The sequence below is a fragment of the Sciurus vulgaris genome (genome assembly GCF_902686455.1).
Source record: "Sciurus vulgaris genome assembly, chromosome: 8".
Taxonomy (NCBI): Eukaryota; Metazoa; Chordata; class Mammalia; order Rodentia; family Sciuridae; genus Sciurus; species Sciurus vulgaris.
Window position 1 is genome coordinate 110,895,527 of NC_136468.1, and position 21,372 is coordinate 110,916,898.

The window sequence follows — 21,372 nt, forward strand, 5'->3', positions numbered from 1 at the left end:
TTATAGAGGTAATCTAGAGATGATGTAAAGTATAATAGAGGATGTGCAAAGGTAATATGCAAATACTACACTATTACCCATTTATATAAGAGACTTGAGCATCTGTAGACATTGGTATCCATAAAGGGGCCTTAATCCAATACCCTAAGGAGACCAAAGGATATCTGTATCTAATTTGGCCATTTTTAAAATAAATGATGACAACTTTTAGACTCTTCAATTCCCACAATGTTCTCCTCTGGTCTACTTTTAGTTTCTTCCTCTTCAAGATGGTGTTCAGACACCTACTTCCCCAATTCAAGGATATAACCTGCCTTCATAGATTGTGACTATACGTATCTGAGTCTGGTCATCAGTCACACTTTATAAGGACCAACTAAGGCTCCTGTACTTCTTTTGTAGCCTCAAGTAGCTGCCAGCACCACCTAATGCCTTTACTATTTTAATTTTTGGTGTGGTCGGTTAGTTGGGCACCTCTATTCTTGGACTTGACACCTAAGGGACCCCAGGATCAGCCTTGGACTTGGGTGGGATCTAGAAATGGGCTGACTCTCCTGCAGAGTTCAAAGCCCAGGAAACACAGGAGTGGCTGACCTGGAGGCCATGAGAGACCCTGGTTCAGTCTGAACAAACATCTCTAAGAAAGCCCTGCTTGCAGAATCCTCTGCCCTTCCCCTGCTCATGTATTTCCCTCTACCCACCCTAAGCCTGCAGTTAGACCAGCATATCATGCAAGTCACTGACTGAAACAAGGTGTACCTTTCCTGATGCTTTCTCGACACCTCCCTCCAAAAAGGTGATTCATTCATCATTGCCACAGTGGCACCTGAGAATTCTTAGCTGTCTTATCTTTGAGCTCATTCATCTGTTCATAAAATGCATTCTGAGGGTCCACTGTGCGCTAGGTGTTGAGCTTGGGCCTGGGGACATAGCAAGGAACAAGTCATAGCCCCAGTTTGGGGAGTCAGTCAGCCATGTGAATGGCAAACACAGGCTGTGTGTTCAAGGCCATGGGGCCAGGGGATGGGCTACAGATCTGACAGAACATTGTTACTGGTGTTCCTACATGTTGGTATGCCACAGACCTCTGCTAAGGAGCACTCTGAGATGAGCGAACAACATGATCCGACAGTGCAAAGACACTGAGCTAGAAAATCACAAATAAAAAACACATTTGGAATCACAATTCCTTAAAATAGCTCATCATGCCAATGGGGAAAGACAGAAGCCATTGAAAGGAATTATGCTCAAGTTCCTGGGCTCATTATGCTGCCATCTACAACCAGAAAGCAGAGGATGACTTGTGCCTCAGGAAATAATTCTGTTATTATCTTGAAGGAAACCAAAATACCAGGGAACAAATCAAGAAGACTGCACTCTGCTGAAGGAAAGACACAGTGGGGGAAGGTGCATTTTCTTTGGACACAGATTCACTTGCTGAATCTTGCTTTAGACAAAAAGCAGGGGGTGGGGCTGGGGACATTGTTGTGGGAGAGAGCACTTGGCATGCCTTTTGTTCAAGTCAGACTTTCGAATTTTCCAAAGACAGAAACATTCACAATAGGCGCCCAAAATCACAGAAACAAACAGAGAAGTCAAAAGGTCTGCGGGGGCAAGATGCCATGAGGGAAACCTCCCTTCCTGCCTGAAGGCTGAGTTTTGTGGAACTTGGGGAGGTACATTTTCAGTGGAAGCTGCAAGAGCAAAAAGCCTGATCTGACCCCCTCAACTCTTGTGGGGGGACAATGTGTTGCCGAGTTACCATCCTCTGGCAAAGAACCAAAAGCTAACACCACATGTACATTGTTTCTGACCTTCGGGGGATATAGTCCCCAGAAAATGAAAAGGAAACATTGTCCCCACCCCGTGGTATTTCAGAACACAAAACTGTGTTACTCAAGTGAGCATGGAGGAAATGGAAAAACTTGTGCCACATCTGAAAGGAAATCTTGGCAGTTAGTTGGTGTGTATAATTTGAAGTAGATTCACCCTCTAAGGCTGGTCCCTGGATACACAGAAAATCCCATTTTGATGTGGATACTCTCTTCTTCCTAAGATTTTTACTCTTGTGTACAGTGTCAGAGAGGGAATGTGTCCCATGCACTAAAGCCAGATTCATTCATCTGCTCTGCTTTTACAGGTGGAGGAGGGAGTGTCCTGGCTCCCAAGCTAAGACAGCAGACACCCTGAGGGGTCCAGCAGGGTGTGGGCAGCTCAGAGGCCCTTGGCTGCCGGTCCCAGACATGGAGCTCGCCTGGTCTGGGACTCAGTTTCCTTTACTCAATGGAAGAAGGGACATCATAATTAGGAAACGTGCCAGGTTATGTCAAATGATTTCCATGGAAGCATTTTATAAATGGCATAAAAGGTGGGACTCAAAACACACGAGTGTATGTTGTTTTAAAGAAATAATGTTGAGAGGCACTGGAAGGTAAAACTGAGTGGAGGGACTTGAACATCCAGAAAGGAAAGGAAAAAGACAGAGGTGGCAGGAAAGCAGTGAAAGGAAAGAAAGGAAGCGAGAGAAATGTGTATGTGGGCAGTGGCAGGCGTGCGGGGAACGAGCAAGGGGGTGGGCAGAAGAAACAGAGCTGTTTACTTTGGGCTGATTACTAGGGCTTCCCATTAAGTATCCTCCCATTTCATTTTCACCTGGGCAGCTGTTGCGCCCATTCCACAGGTGAGACAGCAGAAGCCCCAGTTAACTCCACAGCAAGTGGCAGTGTCTGGCCTTCAGCCCATTAAGGCTCTTCTCCCCTCAGCTGTCAGGACCCCACCTCTGGCCTGTGCAAGCTCAAGGAGGAGAGATTGTGTGTGACCCTTGCTGTGCCACTTGCCTTCCTAAGGAGAGACAGGGCAATGCATCACATACATTTTTGAAAGGCTGTTCACGCCCAGGGGCCTGTTCCAGGACACAATGTGACTCTGCCGTGTGCTTTCCCCTCCTACCTGTCTCCAAATGGGCTACTCATACACCTCCTCACACCTAGGCCAAAAATGTCATTCTCTAGCTTTGCCATCTGAACTTTCTGTGGCTCACTTACAGCTCTTTTCTGTAGGGAGGATTCAATACTCCAAGCATTAGCCAAAGCCAATAATATTATTTAAATATGTAGTTTCTTGAGCGAAGGGATTTCTTAGCTTTTTGCATGTAAATTCTAACATTAGTGTTTTTCAGTTAGAGATGGTCTTAATTTGTCAGGCTACTATAACAAAATACCATAGGCTTGGAGATTCATGAACAGCAGAAATGTATGGAAGCCCAAGATCAAGGCATCCACAAACTCAGTGTTGGTGAGGGCTTACTTCTCAGTTCACAGATGGCACCTTCTTCACATAGTGGAAGTGGGGAGACACTTCTCCAGGGTCTATTCTTATAAGGGCACTAATCCCACTACAAGAGCACCACCATAATGACCCAGTCACCTCCCAAAGGCCCAGTTCTCCTCATACTATCACCTTGGGTGTGAAAATATTCCTATAGGGACAAAAACACCCAAACTATGGCAGGGATGATCTATAAATGGGTGCTTGAAAAATAAATTGGTGTGTGTGTGTGTGTGTGTGTGTGTGTGTGTGTGTATGTGTATGTGTGTGTGCATGTATTAACAAATGCTTACTGACAGGAGAAGCAGAGTATCAGATATAGGAGCTATGTCAGTGAGGTAAGAGAAAAAAGAAGAGAAACTGAACCAAAGAAGGTACAGAGAATTAAAAGAGAGCGGAGGTGGCCACTGGAGCCTAGAACCTTGCTGGCCAAGTGGCCTTTGGCTTGGTTTATGGGGACTCCCCAGAACAAAGGCTGCCAGGCTGTTCCTCCACCTGCAGGTCCTCTCTGCAGAGCAGTGACAAGAGCACACCAGAGTGACACCACTTTCAGAAGCAGACTTTAAGGATGATCAAATGGACATTTCAATTCTTGATGAAATGTATCCCTGGGAGTCCATTCAGCAATTTCTTGATTTCCTATGATATTCAAGTTACCCTATCTAGAAAATGGAGCTTTAAGTAGCTTTCAATTAAATTTGTATCCTATGAGGATCATCCCAAATGTTCATAGTAGGAAATGTTGCATTTCTGTGTCTCTATTGCAGTCATATTAATGAATATCAATTCACGCTTTCAGGGGCAGGGCCTTGTGCACAGTAGATGTTCAAACAAATATTTGTTGAATCATAAGCAAATTTTTCATAGAAAACTCCATATTGGGTTATACTAATAACTGATCATAACACCAGCCTCCATAATTTCTCATTCTGAAAGCCAACATCACTAGTTATTTTAGTCTTAAGGCAATAAACCTGAGATAACATAAAAATGTACTTGTCATGTTGGGGAATTTTATGGTAGAGAACATAATGAATGCAATATTTCAAATAACACAAGACAAAAGGAAGCCTGAATAACTTTAAAATGTTTTTGAATTACTTTTAATACAATAAAATGGATTTATACTTTGATATTAGCACAAAACAGGTGTATAAAAACTATTGACTAAATAAATTAATAAACAGCTACTTATTATATCTTGTGGATAATAACAACAAAAACCAGGCAGCTTAGCACTGTCTAGCAAATTTCCATAAGTTACTTATTTTTGATCAGTTGACAGAGATTGAAAAAGATGAAAAACAGCTGCTGTGATATGTATAGTATTACATAAATGCAGATGTAGTCCAGAATGATAGCTATAGTTTAATTTCAATCTTACTACATAAATGGAATCACCTAAGGAAGAATGACTTGACAGTATTCTATCCTCCTTCTTAAACAGAGGATGCTCAGTCTTACATGATGGGCAACTCACTTCTCATGATTTTCTGAATATGTGCTATGCTGAGTGGAAAGTGTTCATGGTTTGCAGCTAAGAAAGGAAAATACCACGAAGGAGAGAAAGATGCTGGTGTTATTCAACACAATGAGTCTGTTCCAGGGGCTTGATAATTTTTTATTATTATTAATTTTTTATTATTTTTTATTTTTTACACACTGCATTTTGATTCATTGTATACATATGGGGTACATCATTTTGTTTCTATGGTTGTGCACGATGCAGATTCATACCATTCATGTAAAATTTTTTAATTGTACATTTGGTTCCTTTTTAATATTTTTAAAATATACTTTGCCACTTAGTTGACTCAGGATCCTGCACTGGGCCATACAACCCTTGTGCCTTCCTTCAGCCCTTCCTGTCACAGGAACAAGGCTACTGCTGGCCCCCAATGGACATAACCAGCACTCATCCCCTCTTTTGTGCTGACCGCACTCCTACATACATGAGGTACCTCATTGATCTTACCCTAGGTCACGTTTCCAGTGACAGCAGAGTTGGGATCTACATGCAGGGAAGCACAGCCAGGGCCACATCTTAGCACCGCAACAGGCACCTGTTGATGCTGCTTATTGTTCTCAAGTACAGAAGAGGAGATTCAAGGGCTGGAAAATGAGTACAGGACGCCCACCAGGCATACGTCTGCAGGCCTGCTCATTTTCTTAATATAGGTCCATATAATCCTAGAGTAGTGCACATGGGAAAACCATGAGCAAACAGGAAGAAAGCAAACTGTCCCTAGGGATAGGTCACTGAAGACTGGGTGCACAGGGAGCACTGACCAAGTGCAGATGCAGCATGCAGGAATCCCAGAAGTTGTGCAGGGCCACTCTCTGGGAGGGAATCAATGCAGCTCAAGGCAAGTTGGGGGAAGGACGATGTGGGTCCTAGGAAATGAGATGAAGGAAAATCCTGCCCCAAACAGACAATGCTTTTGTCCCCCCAGAGGAATATTCCTTTGGTCCCGGAGAGAAGTAAGAGCTATTTGCATGTTTAAACATATAACTTAAGGCCTCAGCTTCCTCTGTGGTAAACTGGATACTCATCCCTGGGTTTCCTCAGGGAATTGGTCCTAGGCTCCCCAAGGACACCAAAATCTGCAAATGTTCAAGTCCCTCATACAAAGTGGTAGAGGTGTGGTATGCACACATAGTCTAACCACATTCTCAGTATACTTTTCAGTTATCTCCATATCCCTCATAATGCCTAAAATATGGTGAGTGCTATGTAAAGAGTTGTATCTTTTAAGAAATAATGACAAGAAAAAAAATCTGTACATGTTCAGTACCGATGCAATGTTTGCCCCAATTATTTTTGACTGAGGTTGGTTCAATCTGCAGATGTGAAACCTGCAATGCATGCAACAAACTATATAAAATTATTATTCTGCAGCATATATTCATCCAGGTAACATTCCTGCTGCAGACTTTTCTTCATAGCTATACATTTGATTAGTCAAAATTCTGGGTAGGTAGCTAATGGAAGTAGCATTCGGCAGAGCAGTGGTTCTCAAAATGGGGTTGGCTGGAGCAGATGAAGTGAATCACCTGCAAACTTGCTTAAGTAAAAATTCTCCCAGACCAGCTGAATGAGAACTCTGTGGGTGGGGCTGGGAACCATGTTTCATGGTCCTGGTGTCTACCTGCTCAAGTTAGAGAAATACTAACCTAGCATATGGGGTGTAGACAATGTGTCATTTCTATCTGAGAGGCAGATAGGGGGTAGAGCAATGGAGCTCTGAAAACAGAAGAATATTGCTTTCCTGAAAGAGAATGTGGCCCTCTACCCATCAACCTACCCACCACCTTCTTAACTGCTCCTCAAACAGGCTTGTACATGGGCACCAACATTAACCTCCCAGATTCTCATACATCTGGGGAAATCTCTTTAGAACACACTTTTAGGAATAACAAATACTAATGATCAAATTATGAGCACATAATCATGTAACCATTACTGATAAGATGATTACATTTTTTTAAAGTTTCTGATGAACCGGAAGATGGCTAAAATTATTCCACCTTTAAGGCCTAAATAAGTAAATACTGAATTTTTCTTTCAAGTTGATAAGAAAAAAAAAAAGTATTTTCAATATGAAAACCCAAGCATTCCCATTTTCTTATAAACTAGTCTTGTCCTTGAAAATAAACCTTTCATTCAGGATACTGGTGTTGGTAACAGTTGCATAAAAATAAGGTTTTCCAAACAAACATCTTATCTTTATATGGAAGGAAGTTCATGAAGAAGGAATTGACATTTTTTCTCCAACAACAACAACAATACATTTTTGGGTTCCTTTCCCAGAAATTAGTAAATAATGAAATACCTTTCAATAAAAAAAAAAAAAGCATGTTCATAGCAAATACTTAAATCTAATCCATATGCCACTCACATACTTAAAAAAAGAGATGGTTTCCATGAGCCAATTTCTCCACTCATTCTGTGCCAAATGAAACAGATTTCAGTAAAAAGCTTTTACTGCCTCAGAGGGAACTCTGTTCAATCTACAGGGCACCAAATACTATTTATTTTTCATTCAGAATTCCCAACTCTCTACTTACTGTACATTTTCCCACTCAAGCAGGCTTTATCCACTGTAAGTGCAGTAAAGACAAAAAAATACAACATCATCTTCAAATGGAACAAATTTTTAAAATGCTGATGCAGTTCAATATCTTCATACTAACACATTAAGAAAGTATAATTTTCATTGAAAAAACCTTACATAATATTAATCCTGGAATTCATATTTTTCACTACTAAAGAAGTTTCTGTCCCAACCCAAAGCAAAAAGACATCCCCAGGGGTATGTAATTGAAAACAGCTAATGTTGTTGATATGGTCTGTGTGTTATGAAAAAGTTCGGAATCTAAACCAAGCAAATTAAAGAGATGCACTGTGGACAATCACAGGAAATAGCTTCACATTGTTTGCATCATTTAATAAGGCAAGTGTACAACAGAATGATGCACCATTTTGGAACAAAATTTCTTTTGATCAAAACATAGCTACAATATGATGGAGAACTCAAAATAAATGAGCAGCATTTGAAAATATCTGAGATATGAAAATAAAAATACTTTCTCGTAAACTGTATTGCATTACAGGCTTTTGAGATGGATTTCTAAGGACTTGAATAAAAAGGTCTGTATATGGGAATAGGTAGTCTCTGAGACATGAGGTTTGGAGTAGTCCTGGAGAAACAGAGAAAGATGACCAGAGATTTGGCTTTCAAAGCAAGATGGAGCTAGATGAATACACATCCAGACAGATAAAGGTATCAAGCAAGATGTCAAAACTCTGCCACTGAGATCTACTGCTGCAAATTCTAACCAAGTCTTAAATTTGAGAAGTAGAGACTTAGTTTCTAGTATATTTTAAGGAAATGCCAGTTTGTAAGTAAGCATAAAAGGGTCCAAATCTAAAGATTAGCCATGCTGTGATGCTCTTGTGCATTATGATGCAGCAGGCAGGAGTCAGAAAATAAAATCCATAAAGAGAATGAGTGAATTTTTGGTGTGCCTCATGTGATGATGTGCAAGGCATGCTGTCTGCCCATGAAACAGGGATTCAGGCCATCAGAAACATGTTATGCTAACAAAGAACAAGGCGTCTTTATCTCACATCTTGACTGCCTTGGGAAATTCTGCTTCTCAAAAGTCAAAAGCACAAGCCCATCCTGCTTGTCCCTGGAAGTGGGTTCTACCACACTTCACCCAAATGAGGACAGGTTGAAAAAAATAAAAACTTTATGTCTTTTTACAGTGCCACATTCTAAGCTGGGAAAAAAGAAGTTGCAGTTGTACTCCCTTAACTGTGGGAGAACACATTTCAAGAGAAAAATAAAAATTTTATGTCTTTTTACAGTGCCACATTCTAAGCTGGGAAAAAAGAAGTTGCAGTTGCCCTCCCTTAACTGTGGGAGAACTCATTTTAAGACCCTGAGAAGATGCCTGGAACCTCAGACAGTACCAACCCCCATATACATTAAGTGTTCTCCAATGATAAAATTTCTTTTTACTTTAAGGAAGGACTTTACAGCTTCTCTATGGCATATCCTAACTGCTAGCATTGCTGCCCTTGCACTCTGGGGTAATTATAAAGTAACAAGAGGGTTACTTGAAGACAGCATGAGACCACTACTAAGAGACTAACGGGCAGGTAGCATATACAGTGTGAATACAAGAATACCCTGGACAAAGGGATGAATCGCGTCCTGGGCAGGACAGAGGATAACCACACGAGACTGCTACACTACTCCAAAGACCATGCAATTTAAAATTTATAAATTGCTTCTGGAATTTTCCATTTAATATTTATGGATGTGGTTGACCACAGGTAACTGAAACTGTGGAAAGTAAAACCACGGTTTGACTGTACTGTCAAAGAATGCTCTACCCCTGGAAAGGGAGGGTTGATAGTTCAAATAGTATGCCCAGGCATCAGCAAGAAGCTGAAGGAAAGAGGTCTGAGTAAAGAGCCCTTGGAAGGAACTCAGCTGCACAGACAAGGCTCTTCCTCATCAGCACCTAGTGACCCAATCACCTGCAAAGGCATTCAATTGCTCTGAAGATAAACATCAAAAAGTAGGCTTCTTAAATATCAGGTCTCACAAAATTAATTTCATATGACACTGAATGCAACTTGATATGCAAAAACATCCTCAGCTTCCTGAGAACCTAAATTATTTGGGGTATCACTACTGAATTATACATTATCTCTTTTACAAGCTTCAGATTCCTTAATGCACCTTTACCTGTGCATATTTCTCACTGAACAGTCACACTAATGCCCCCCAAATTTCAGAGCTAAAATAAAATACATGTTAACCAACAAGCATAGATCTTGAATTACTTAGGGCCCCAAAATAGTTTCCTGCCTTCAATAACTGAAGGAGAGTGATATCTCACCTTTATGTCTAAATAAAGCTCAAATGTTTGCCCTGAACACTCTGCTTGCTAAAGCCACAAATATGAAGTGTTTCCAGAGAGTTGCTGGAGAGTCAACTGGGTCATCGAAGAGGCTCTGATCATGAGAGCCACCCACTCCGTGCCCTACCTTTTCCGATGCCTTGTCTTGAACTGGTGGCCCGGCACCTGGAGGAGGAGGGGCTCTGCGCTTCTTCATCTCTGACTTCACAGACACCCCAGAGATGTTGCCCAGGGAGAGGGATGGACCCAGCGTGAGGGAACGTGAATGCACTGATGGGGAGTTGGGTGTTGTTAAGCAGCCCTGTTGGGGAGAGAGAAACAAAATCTCATCAATGAGTTGACCCTTCTGGACAAACGCCCAAACCTGAAAACAAAGCAACAAACCATTCACTCAAAAGTCTAATAGCATCTATGTCTACTAACAGGCTTGAGTGACTAGAGAAAAATCTGTATTTTCACTTTCCTTGGAAAGTTATAGAGGACATTACCTTAAAGACTTACACTGTAAGGTTTATTTTCTTACCCATGAAGAAAATGGCAAACTTTTTAAACCTTTGAGAACATTTTGCAGCTAGAATCATTTTAATATTCCCATTCAACCTATAGGTATGAATTAGCTTCCATAAAACTTTAACCTGTCATCATATGGGGTCTTGGACACCAAAGAGAAGGAGGAGCAGATTGAAATGTAGGTCTTAATGCAATGGTCTTTACCATATTGAGAAATCTTTTATTTTCTGGTAGTTTATTCTAACTTTCCAAAGTTATGAATGGTATAAGTTAATGGATATCCTTTAAAGACTCTTTCTGACCATCAGAAAAAGGATTTAATAACAGAGAGCTAATTAAATGAAATAACTACAACCCAACCCACTAACTCAATGTTCTCAAGTAGCAATTTTCACCCCAGAGGAGTAGGCTAAAGCACACAAAACATTTTCTTCAATCCTTTTTCTTCCTAGGGTCTGCCAGATAGAAAAATAGATATGTCTGTGCAGAAAGATCAGCTGAAGAACTAGCACTCTAGGGCCATGCCTAGTCCTGGTATTCCTACTCATACACATTTACAGATCACTTCATTATAACATTTGTAACCTTGAACATAGCTCATTCCAAGTCAATGCAAAAAGGTGGTAAGCCACAGATCCTGGAGGGGTCAAACTGTCCAGGTTTGATTTCTGGTTTTGACATTTATAAGTCACATGACCTTGGGCAAAATTTTTTCTTTTTAAATTTCTCTCTGTCTCAGTTTATCTCCCTTAAAATTGGGGTAAATAGTTTCTATATTACAAGATTATTATTGTAAAGTAATGGGTTACTACATGTAAAAGGCCTTGAGAGAGTTCTTGGGACAATGTAAGCACCCAATATGTATTAACTACCCTGATTATTATAAAATGGCCTATTCATATCTTTCTCCCGATTAAAACATGAACTCCATGAAGACAGTGATTACTGCTCATTTTTATCCACTGAAGCCATACTCTGAGTTTCTAATGGTGGAGCCTGAAGGGCTCTTGAATTCACATGTGCGAGAATGAATGCATGGTGCCTGAGCTTTGCAATAACTCTGGTTTCACATTTTACATAATACACTTGCAGGTAAGATTTTATTTGAACAACTAGATGTTCATATTTCAAATGAATATACAAAGAGCAGCTACTGTAGTAAGCAACAGCCTTGTATTACTTGTGCTCAGACACAAATTCTACTATTATTTAGTTTCCTGAGAAAATTTTTGAGACTCACAATTTTTTGAGCTTAACCATGAAAGCCAAAAGACAAGGCACTCCAGGAAGGTTACTTTTTGAGTCAGTTCATGCTTCCTTATGAGATACTGAATGTCAAAGACATCCAGTGGCTTTAGTTATGGCATATAGAGTCCTAAAGGAAACAGCTAAGGGATGGTAGAGAAATTAGCCTGATACCAAAGAAAACTTGTCAATGCCCATTTTGGCTTCCATGGGAAAAAGTAAACCAATCCCCCTAGTCCCTGAGTTCTGCAGCCATCACACTCATCACTAAACAAACGAGACAATGCAAAATGAGCTCCACTGAATGTTTTTCTCTGCCTTAAATCTACCTCCATAGCAACCAGGAGGACTCAAGGAGACAGAACCTAATGATGCAGTGCCAGATGACCAAATGAAGTACATGAAGCAAACCAGAGAAGGGGTGGGTGCTCAACCAAGCACTGGAGCTGTGAAGGTAATTCACTAGATAGCTAATTCACTTAAAAAACCCCAAATTCAGGGAGAATGCAAAGCCCAGCTTTTCTCATTAGCAGTCACTTAGCATTTAGCCAGAAGCATAGACACTGGGCTCTCCCGTGTTGCTTGATTTTCTTATCAGACTGCTAACAGTGATTGTGTACATGCAAACACATACACACACCTAACTCATAGAACATGCACATGTACACACATTTATATTTGGGAGGTTGATTAAAGCTATGACACTCAATGGAGAACCACACACCTTTACCATTTGGCATCCTAGAAACACCCCGCTCAGGACAATGCATTTCACAATCCTCTATCTAATTGCTTCTCTTCTCCACCCTGTCTAGACATGGAACTTCCAGTTTCCCTTGTCCTCAGTTCTCACCACAACTATGCGTGCCTGACTGATCACTCAACACTGCTGTGAATTTACCTCTGTCCTTTAAATGCCCTAAGCTTTTCATAATGTTCTTACAGACTACTCCCTTAAAAGCATTTTACAGGGGCACTTACTTAATTTTGATTTTCAGTTTTAATTTTACAGTCCTTTTGCCCTCATAAGCATACTCCAATAGTATCAATTCCTAAAGTAAGGAAAGAGTACAGATTTCATAGTAGATGACACCATCATTTTTAAAATGAGGCAAATTTCCATTTACTTCAAAGATATTGCAAGCATTAAATGAGGGAATTTAGACAAAACATCTTGCACATTTCTATAATATTAGAGGTGTCCAACACATGTCATTTCCTTCACTTCTGATAAATATTTTTGATAAGAATGACCTCAGGTCACACTGAGATGACCTTGAACATCAAACAGAAACCAGAAGTGCATCCAACCCCAGTACAAGTTCTGCCTTCAGTTCTCTCCAGGTAATGAGCATCTCATAATCTACAATCTGTGTCTCTGTAACTTAACTGAATTTTACACAAAAATGTGATTTTATCCCAAATATGCTCTGAATAGTCAAAAAACAACTCTTTCCTCCCCACACTCCTAAGGAGGTGGAGTTCAGGGTCTAGCAGACCTTGACTACCAAACCCTCTTCTTAAATCTGCTTCTCTATAGTGCTTCAAATCAACCTTCCACTCATGGGCAGCCAGGAATACTTGTGGTTTAACTTCTATCTTTCTTCCTTTCCTACTGCTGGACCTTGTGCATGGAATTTAGAAAATAATCCAAGAATAATGGGTGAGGAAAACATCATTAAATATTGAATGTCCTTGAAAATACTGAGTCATATCAACACTGAATAAAATGGAAAACCGAGAATTTATTCCATACAGTCTGGAGGCAACACAGATTGGCCTTTATCCTTTCACTCCACTTCCTTGGTTGGCTCCTGCTGCAAAGTTCTATGAGGGATGGAGCACCATTTGCCTGCAAAAGAAATTTGTTTTCCTGTTCCTTGTCCAAACTAGTCAGCATCTTTTTTTCCTTGAAATATCAACTCCTTTTCTATAAGGAAGTGAGTCATGCCTTTTTCCAAAGGTTGGCACCAAAATTCAGTGTTTCATTATTACAATCTTATCAGATATTTTCGGGAGATGCAAGTACAGCCAGATAAATAATCAAGAAAAAATGATGGATAACAGAGAAAAGGAAAAAAGCGCACACAACATTGTTTCAAGGTTTGTGGGACATTGGTTTGTGGGGTATAAACTTCCACCTGAGGAAGCTGTTGTCAGGGGAAGGGTAAGTCCAATGAGATGTCACCTGCCAGAGACAAAGAAGAACTCTGTATCCAGCAGGGTGTGGTGGCATATGCCTGTAAACCTAGAAATTCAACAGGATGAGGCAGAAGGATTACAAGTTCAAGGTCAGCTTCGGAAATTTAGTGAAACCCTCAGTAACTTATCAAGGCATGTCTCAAAATAAAAATTAAAAGGACTGGGGATGTAGTTCAGTGGTAATGTACCCCTAAGTTAAATCCCCAGTAGCAAAACAGAACTCTGTAGCTATATCACATTACCATGGAGGATAGCTGATTAATTCATTATCTTTTGCATAAAATATCAATGATCTTATTCTATTATACACACATCTAGGGAGGAGGGGGGAAGAAAACTAGTAATTTTAGGATCTGAGTATCAGTTCAAAATGAGAACATCTTCATCTACAAAGTTGGTTTTGCCACAGGTCCTGATTTTAAATTAAAATACATATGTGTATATATAATTGATTGCCAAGTACACTGGCATGGGCCTTTAATGCCAGCTATTTGAGAGACTGTGGAAGAAGGATCACAAGCTGAAGGTCAGCCTCAGCAACTTAGTCAGACCCTTTCTCAAAATAAGAAAATAAAAAGGGCTGGAAACGTGGCTTAGAGTCCCAGAGTTCAATCCCCAGTACCCACTAACACACACACACACACACACGATTGCTTTGAAATGTACACACTGTGTCATCAAGTTGTGTTTTCCTTTTATTTGATTTTCATTGCAACCCTGGCTTACTATACTGCTGGCAAGGACAAAAAGCCCTCTCCAGACATTGCAGTCAATACCTGGAGCTTCTCTGGGGGAAGCAAGCAAAACACACACATGCAACAATAACAACAGCAACAACAACAACAACAACCATGGGTTTACAAAGCAAATCTGATCCTCCTGGAAGAACCCTGAGTTCCCAAAATGCTGGTGGATTAGACTCAGTTTGCTCTCCACAATCAGTCACTGCCTCTAAACCCATTCAGAGCACCATACAGGCAGAAGACTCTGCAGAGCCAGCACTGACAGCCTGAATGCCTAATGGAACCTGCTGACATAATTCTGGTAGCACTGAGTGTCCCCGGATTAACTTTGAGATTTACTGGATTAATTTTGAGGTATGGCACAGACCAGGTTCTCTTCCTCAGTCATTTACTTATAATAGGTCAGAGACCAGTGCACAGGGAGCTATGCCAAGGGTAAACATTACCGTTTTCAAGTGAGCATGTATTGCCAGGTTCTAGCTCCCTTAGTTTCAGCTCTTCACATGCATGTGTGCACAGCTGCTTGGCTTGTAAACACTTCACACAGCGTTAGGATGGCATTGGTTCATCCATGTTGGTCAGAAGGAACAAAGTGAACACTGACAGCACATGCTTCTAGGGATGCATGCTTAGATGCTGTACTTAAAGGTTTTCTGTTTAACATAAGGTCACTTTAAAAGTTACAAGGATGACAACCATTTTACTTCCAATTCTCAAAACTCTCTCTTCTGGCAAATATGATTATAACTTGTGAGAACAAATTAATCAAATCTATCAAAAGTTGGAGCAGATCTTTTGATATGGCTATTGAGGAACTCAGAAATGGATTTTTGTTTAAAGCTAAAGGAAAATATTTTGGTTTCAATAAATATACTCTGAAAGAGCTGTCCATAATCCCATCAGTATAAACTCTTCTGTAAATGAAAATGTTCAGAGTTTTCTCTAAACATTTATTTATATGCAATGTAAATATTCTTCTATATTAGATAACATTAGAGTTTTCTGTAAACATTTATTGTATTTATTGATGAAAAATAAACATTATCGTTAACTATAATCACCCTATCATGTGATCAAACACCAGATATTATTCCTCCTAATTGTAACTTGGCACCCATTAACTAACTTCTTCCCACTCTCCCCAACCTCTGGTAACCACTATTCTACTCTCTACCTCTATGAGATTGAGTTTTTTAAAGATTTCATATATGAGTGAGATCATGCAGTATTTGTCTTTTTATACCATATAACATATTGTTTTTTATTTTTGTCAATGAAGAGAAAACTTGAGATCCCAGGGGGCTGACAGCCTGATAATGGACTGATGTTCATAGTTTCAATTATGAGAAATAACTGAGGCCCCAGGGGATTGACAGAGCAACTTAGGCTGGCTCAGCTCCCGAGTGATGGCATAAAACTAGAACTATGCTCCCTGTCCCTCTCCTTGCACCATGCTGCCCTCTTTTGAAAGGTTTTGGTATTTCTTTTAATGCTCTATCAAAAAAAAAAAAAAAAAAAGTATGAATGTTCCTGAAAACACTAGAAATAGAACTGTCACATGACTCAGCGATCCCACTCTTGGGTACAATTCCAAAGGAAAGGACATCAACATCTTGAAAAGACACCTGCACTTCCAAATTCACAACAGCACTATTCACAGGAACCAAAATATGGCTCAACCCAAGCATCCACTGCTGCATGAATAAAGAAAATGTAGCCTACTGCTCTTCAACACAGTAGGGTGACTACCGTTCACAACAACCTACTAAATAACATATAAGGAATTACAAGAGAGGAGTTTAAAGGTTCCAAACAAAAATAAATATTTTATAAACACAAAAGGAGATGGAAATGCTGATTACCTTGATTTGTGCATTACACATTGTACACATGTACTGACACACCATACCCCAAAATATGTCTGGTTATTATGCATCAATTAAAAAGAAAAACGTATTTTTAAAAAAATAAGAACACACACACATATACTGAAATATTATTTAGCCATAAAAAGAATAAAATTCTATCATTTGAGATAACATGGTGAAATGGAGGTAATTAAATGAAATAAGCCAGGTGCAGAATGGCAAATACTGTATGATCTCACTTATATGTGGAATATACAAAGTCAATCTCATAGATGTGGAGAGTAGAATGGTGGTTACCAGAAGCTGAGGAGGGAGGAAGAAGTTGGTCAATGGATACAAATTTACAGTTAGATTGGAAGAATAATATCTGGTTATCTGATTGCATAGTAGGATAACTATAGTTAACAATAATATATTGTATATTTCAAAACGGCTAGAAGAAAGAACTTTAAATGTTCTACCACAAAGAAATGCCGAAGTTTGAAGTGATGGATATGTTAATTACCCTGTTTTGATCATTAGGCAAAACATATGTATCAAAATATCACAATGTGCCCCAAGAGTTTGTACAACTAGTATGTATCAATTAAAAATTTAACTAAAAAAAAAAAAAAAAGAAGAGGGCTGGGGATATAGCTCAGTTGGTAGAGTGCTTGCCTTGCAAGCACAAGGCCCTGGGTTCAATCCCCGGCACCGCAAAAAAAGAAGAAGAAAAGCCAAATGCACATTGTCTTTTCCTTGGATTGGTTCTGGAGGAACCAAGGGCAGGACTACATGACAGCATCCAGGTGAGGCAGAATGGATGCCCATATTTTGGCCTCACTCCCTGGGATAACTAGGCAGAATGACCAGAATATGCTGGTCTGATCTGATCATTACACAAAGCATATGTGTATCAAAATACACATAGGTCTATCGAAGCTCCTGGCATTTTCTGGTGAGAACAGAGAGAATCTAGCTTCATGTGTATGGTTGCCAGCACAGTGCTAGCTCAGGCAAAGTTCCCTTCTAAGACGTGCTTTCTGTCTTCTGTCTCTGCCTGCATTTGCTTATCCCTCAGTGCAGCCTTCAGGACAGACACACCCAGAGATGGAGCTCTCAGCCAAACCACACAAGGTTGCTGGCACCCTGAAAATCTTGTGTCAGTTCAGGGTAAATGACACACTGAAAGGCATGAAGCACGCCAACTGCAGTTGATCTAGCCAGCGTGGACAGGCAGGGTATAGGAACTTGAACCTCACTTGTTGTGTGAGATGAGTGGGAAAGGATCATTCCCTTTTGCCCAAGCACCTACTTTTTGGAAAACTGGAGGGTGGCATGTTAAGTCTTTAGAGAAAGGGAAGCCGCAGAAGCTACTTGGTCTGAGTACATATTTTAGTCATAAAATACCATATCACATAAATTCTCAGAGGGTGATAGGCATCAGAAGAGTTTTACCTCATTTCTCTACTGGCAGGATCTTTTCTTAAAATGAGCAAACAAAGAGTAACCAAACAGTGTTTGATTTTCTCTTAAGAAAACTCAAAGAAGAGATTGAAGCTAAGCTATAATACAATATTTAAAGCTTATGAAGTAGGGCCATCTGAAAAGCAAGAATTAATGTTTGGAATGCTTGCTTAATAGTGATGATTTCAGAAAGACAGAAGTTTCTGAAAAACTTGTGAATTGAAAGGAAATGACAATTCCAATTAAAATCCCAATGACATACCTTACAGAAATAGAGCAAGCAATTATGAAATTCATCTGGAAGAATAAGAAACCCAGAATAGCTAAAGCAATCCTTAGCAGAAAGAGCGAAGCAGGGGGTATCGCAATACCAGATCTTCAACTCTACTACAAAGCAATAGTAACAAAAACGGCATGGTATTGGTACCAAAATAGAAAGGTAGATCAATGGTACAGAATAGAGGACACGGACACAAACCCAAATAAATACAATTTTCTCATACTAGACAAAGGGGCCAAAAATATGCAATGGAGAAAAGATAGCCTCTTCAACAAATGGTGCTGGGAGAATTGGAAATCCATATGCAACAGAATGAAACTAAACCTGTATCTCTCACCGTGCACGAAACTAAACTCAAAATGGATTAAGGACCTCAGAATCAGACCAGAGACCCGGCAGATTATAGAAGAAAAAGTAGGTCCAGATCTTCAACATGTCGGTTTAGGACCAGACTTCCTCAACAGGACTCCCATAGTACAAGAAATAAAAGCAGGAATCAATAACTGGGATAGATTCAAACTAAAAAGCTTTCTCTCAGCAAAGGAAACTATCAGCAATGCGAAGAAAGAGCCTACAGAGTGGGAGAAAATCTTTGCCAATCATACTTCAGATAGAGCACTAATCTCCAGAATCTATAAGAACTCAAAAAACTCTACACCGAGAATGCAAATAACCCAATTGAAAAATGGGCTAAGGAAATGAACAAACACTTCACAGAAGAAGATCTACAAGCAATCAACAAACATGGAAAAATGTTCCACATCTCTAGTAATAAAAGAAATGCAAATCAAAACCACCCTAAGATTCCATCTCACCCCAATTAGAATGGTGATTATCAAGAATACAAGCAACAACAGGTGTTGGCGAGGATGTGGGGAGAAAGGTACACTCATACATTGCTGGTGGGGCTGCAAATTAGTGCAGCCACTCTGGAAAGCAGTGTGGAGATTCCTCAGAAAACTTGGAATGGAACCACCATTTGACCCAGCTATCCCACTCCTTGGCCTATACCCAAAGGACTTAAAATCAGCATACTACAGAGATACAGCCACATCAATGTTCATAGCTGCTCAATTCACAATAGCCAGACTGTGGAACCAACCTAGATGCCCTTCAGTTGATGAATGGATAAAGAAACTGTGGAATATATATACAATGGAATATTACTCAGCCATAAAGAATGATAAAATTATGGCATTTGCAGGCAAATGGATGAAATTGGAGAATATCATGCTACGTCCTCAAAAAACCAAAGGACAAATGATCTCGCTGATAAGTGGATGACGACACATAATGGGGGGTGGGAGGGGTTAGTGTTAGTGTTAGAGTTAGGGTTAGGGAGGGGGGCAAGAATGGAGGAAGGACTGCACAGAGGGAAAAGAGGGGTGGGAGGGGTGGAGAGAAGGGAAAAAAATAACAGAATGAATCAAACAACATTACCCTATGTAAATTTATGATTACTTTACTCCATGTACAAACAGAGAAACAACATGTATCCCATTTGTTTACAATAAAAAAAAAAAAAAAAGGAAATGAGCCTCTGCGTTCTTCACAGACATGTAACGTGATATTTGTCCCGAAATAGGCCATGATCCTGCTTGAGAGTTGCTACGGTTTGAATATTAGGTACCTCTCAAAAGCTCATGTGTGAGATAATGCAAGAAGGTTTAGAGGTGAAATGCTCGATTTATAAGAGCCTTGACCCACTCAGTACATTAATTCCATTAGGGATTAAGTGGGTGGTTAACTGTAGGCAGGTAGTGTGTGGCTGGAGGAGGTGGGTCATTGGGGACATGCCTTTGGGGTTATATTTTTGTCTCCCTAAGGAGAGCACTCCCCCCGCTCCACTCCTTCCTGGTGCAATGTCCTGAGCCACTTTCCTCTGCCACCTCTTGCTTTGATATTCTGTCACACCTGGAGCCTCAAGGATTGAAGTCGACAATCTATCAACTAAGACCTTTGAGACCATGAGCCTCAAAATAAACTTTTCTCCTCTAATTGTAATTGTTCTTGTTAGGTTTTTTCGTCACAGCAGTGAAAAAAGCTGATTAAAACTAGAATAATGGCCACAGGCAAAAGAGAGCATAACGTGGGTCAAAGAGATCATGCTAGCAGTCTCAGAGAGCGTGCCATGACTCCCAGGTCACAAGTGTACCACCCAAAGAGGATGCCAATAGGTCCATGGGAAATATGTAATGGGCCACAGAGAACATACCATGGGTCATGGAGAGTGTACCACAAGTCACAGAAAATGTTCCACAGTCATATGGAGTGTGCCATCACCCAGAGAGAGCACACCATAGGGTACATAGTGTCCCACAGCCCAGAGAGTGTGCTTGTGGTCCCATGTGGACAATAGTATAGGGAAATAAGATCAAGTCAAGAGGGCGTGGCATGAGAGAGCAGACACCATTCATGGTGTAAAAGCTAACAGGGGATACAGAGGATAAATAACAGGAGGAGGATATTAAAATGGAAGGGCAGGATTGCTGAGTGGGGTGACGGAGGATGGGAGAGCAGTTACGGAGATCAGGAGTCTCTGATGCCCTCACAGCTGTGGCATGCCCGGTTCCTGGGAATGTTTCTGTGCAAGGGCACAGGATCACAGGATGCCTAGCTACTGTAGCAATGCTCTGCATGAGGAGGTTCTGTGCAAGAGCCCTATCGGTTCTAACCTTGATCTCAGGCACACAGCTCCCAGGAGGAAAAGGAATTCTATGCTATACAACCAAAATGTTCATCACCAGCTCTGCTTCTCCAGTTCCTGCCTGCCTTATAGTAACTTTTAACAATGAACTTTCTTGAGAGCTACACAAAACTCCTAACATTGCACTTTGCAACTGTGGATTGTGACTATGGAAAAGCTACATAGGATGTCCTAGTTTCTGTAACTTTCCTGAATACAAAGAATAATGCTTGCATAGTCTTTAAGCCTGACAATGAGATATATATTCGAAATAAGATTGCTTGTGCGTAATTCTTTAGACCTGCATCTCATCAGAAAGCAGGCTCCACCTGAGCACCCACTTAATCGTTCAAGGAATCTGTGTTGTGAATCTTTCTTTTCCAATCCTTCTTTCACCCGTCACAGACCTGAGATTTGGTCATGCTGGATGTAACCCAGGATTACAGGAAGTTATAGGAAGTTAGGTCACAATATGCAATATGTCATTAAGGGTAGCATAGACGAGTGAAGAAGACAAGGGGACCCGCTGCCTGTGGTTCAAAGGGAGGCAGCAGCAGGGAAACTATGAGAATATGTGGGCCAGGAAAACACTCAATCTGCATCTGTTGTCCTGTCGTGTGTGGTGTT

General features: G+C 40.5%; 1 protein-coding gene across 12 annotated transcripts in view; it reads right to left on the reverse strand.

Moving 5' to 3' along the window:
- Positions 1-21,372, reverse strand: part of COBL (cordon-bleu WH2 repeat protein) — a 264,580-nt gene that overhangs the window by 113,837 nt on the left and 129,371 nt on the right. For all 12 annotated transcript variants that reach the window (XM_079150327.1, XM_079150317.1, XM_079150326.1 and 9 more), the window contains one exon: positions 9,893-10,066. In XM_079150327.1, the coding sequence (XP_079006453.1) occupies positions 9,893-10,066 (174 nt within the window). The remainder of the gene's footprint in view (positions 1-9,892; positions 10,067-21,372) is intronic.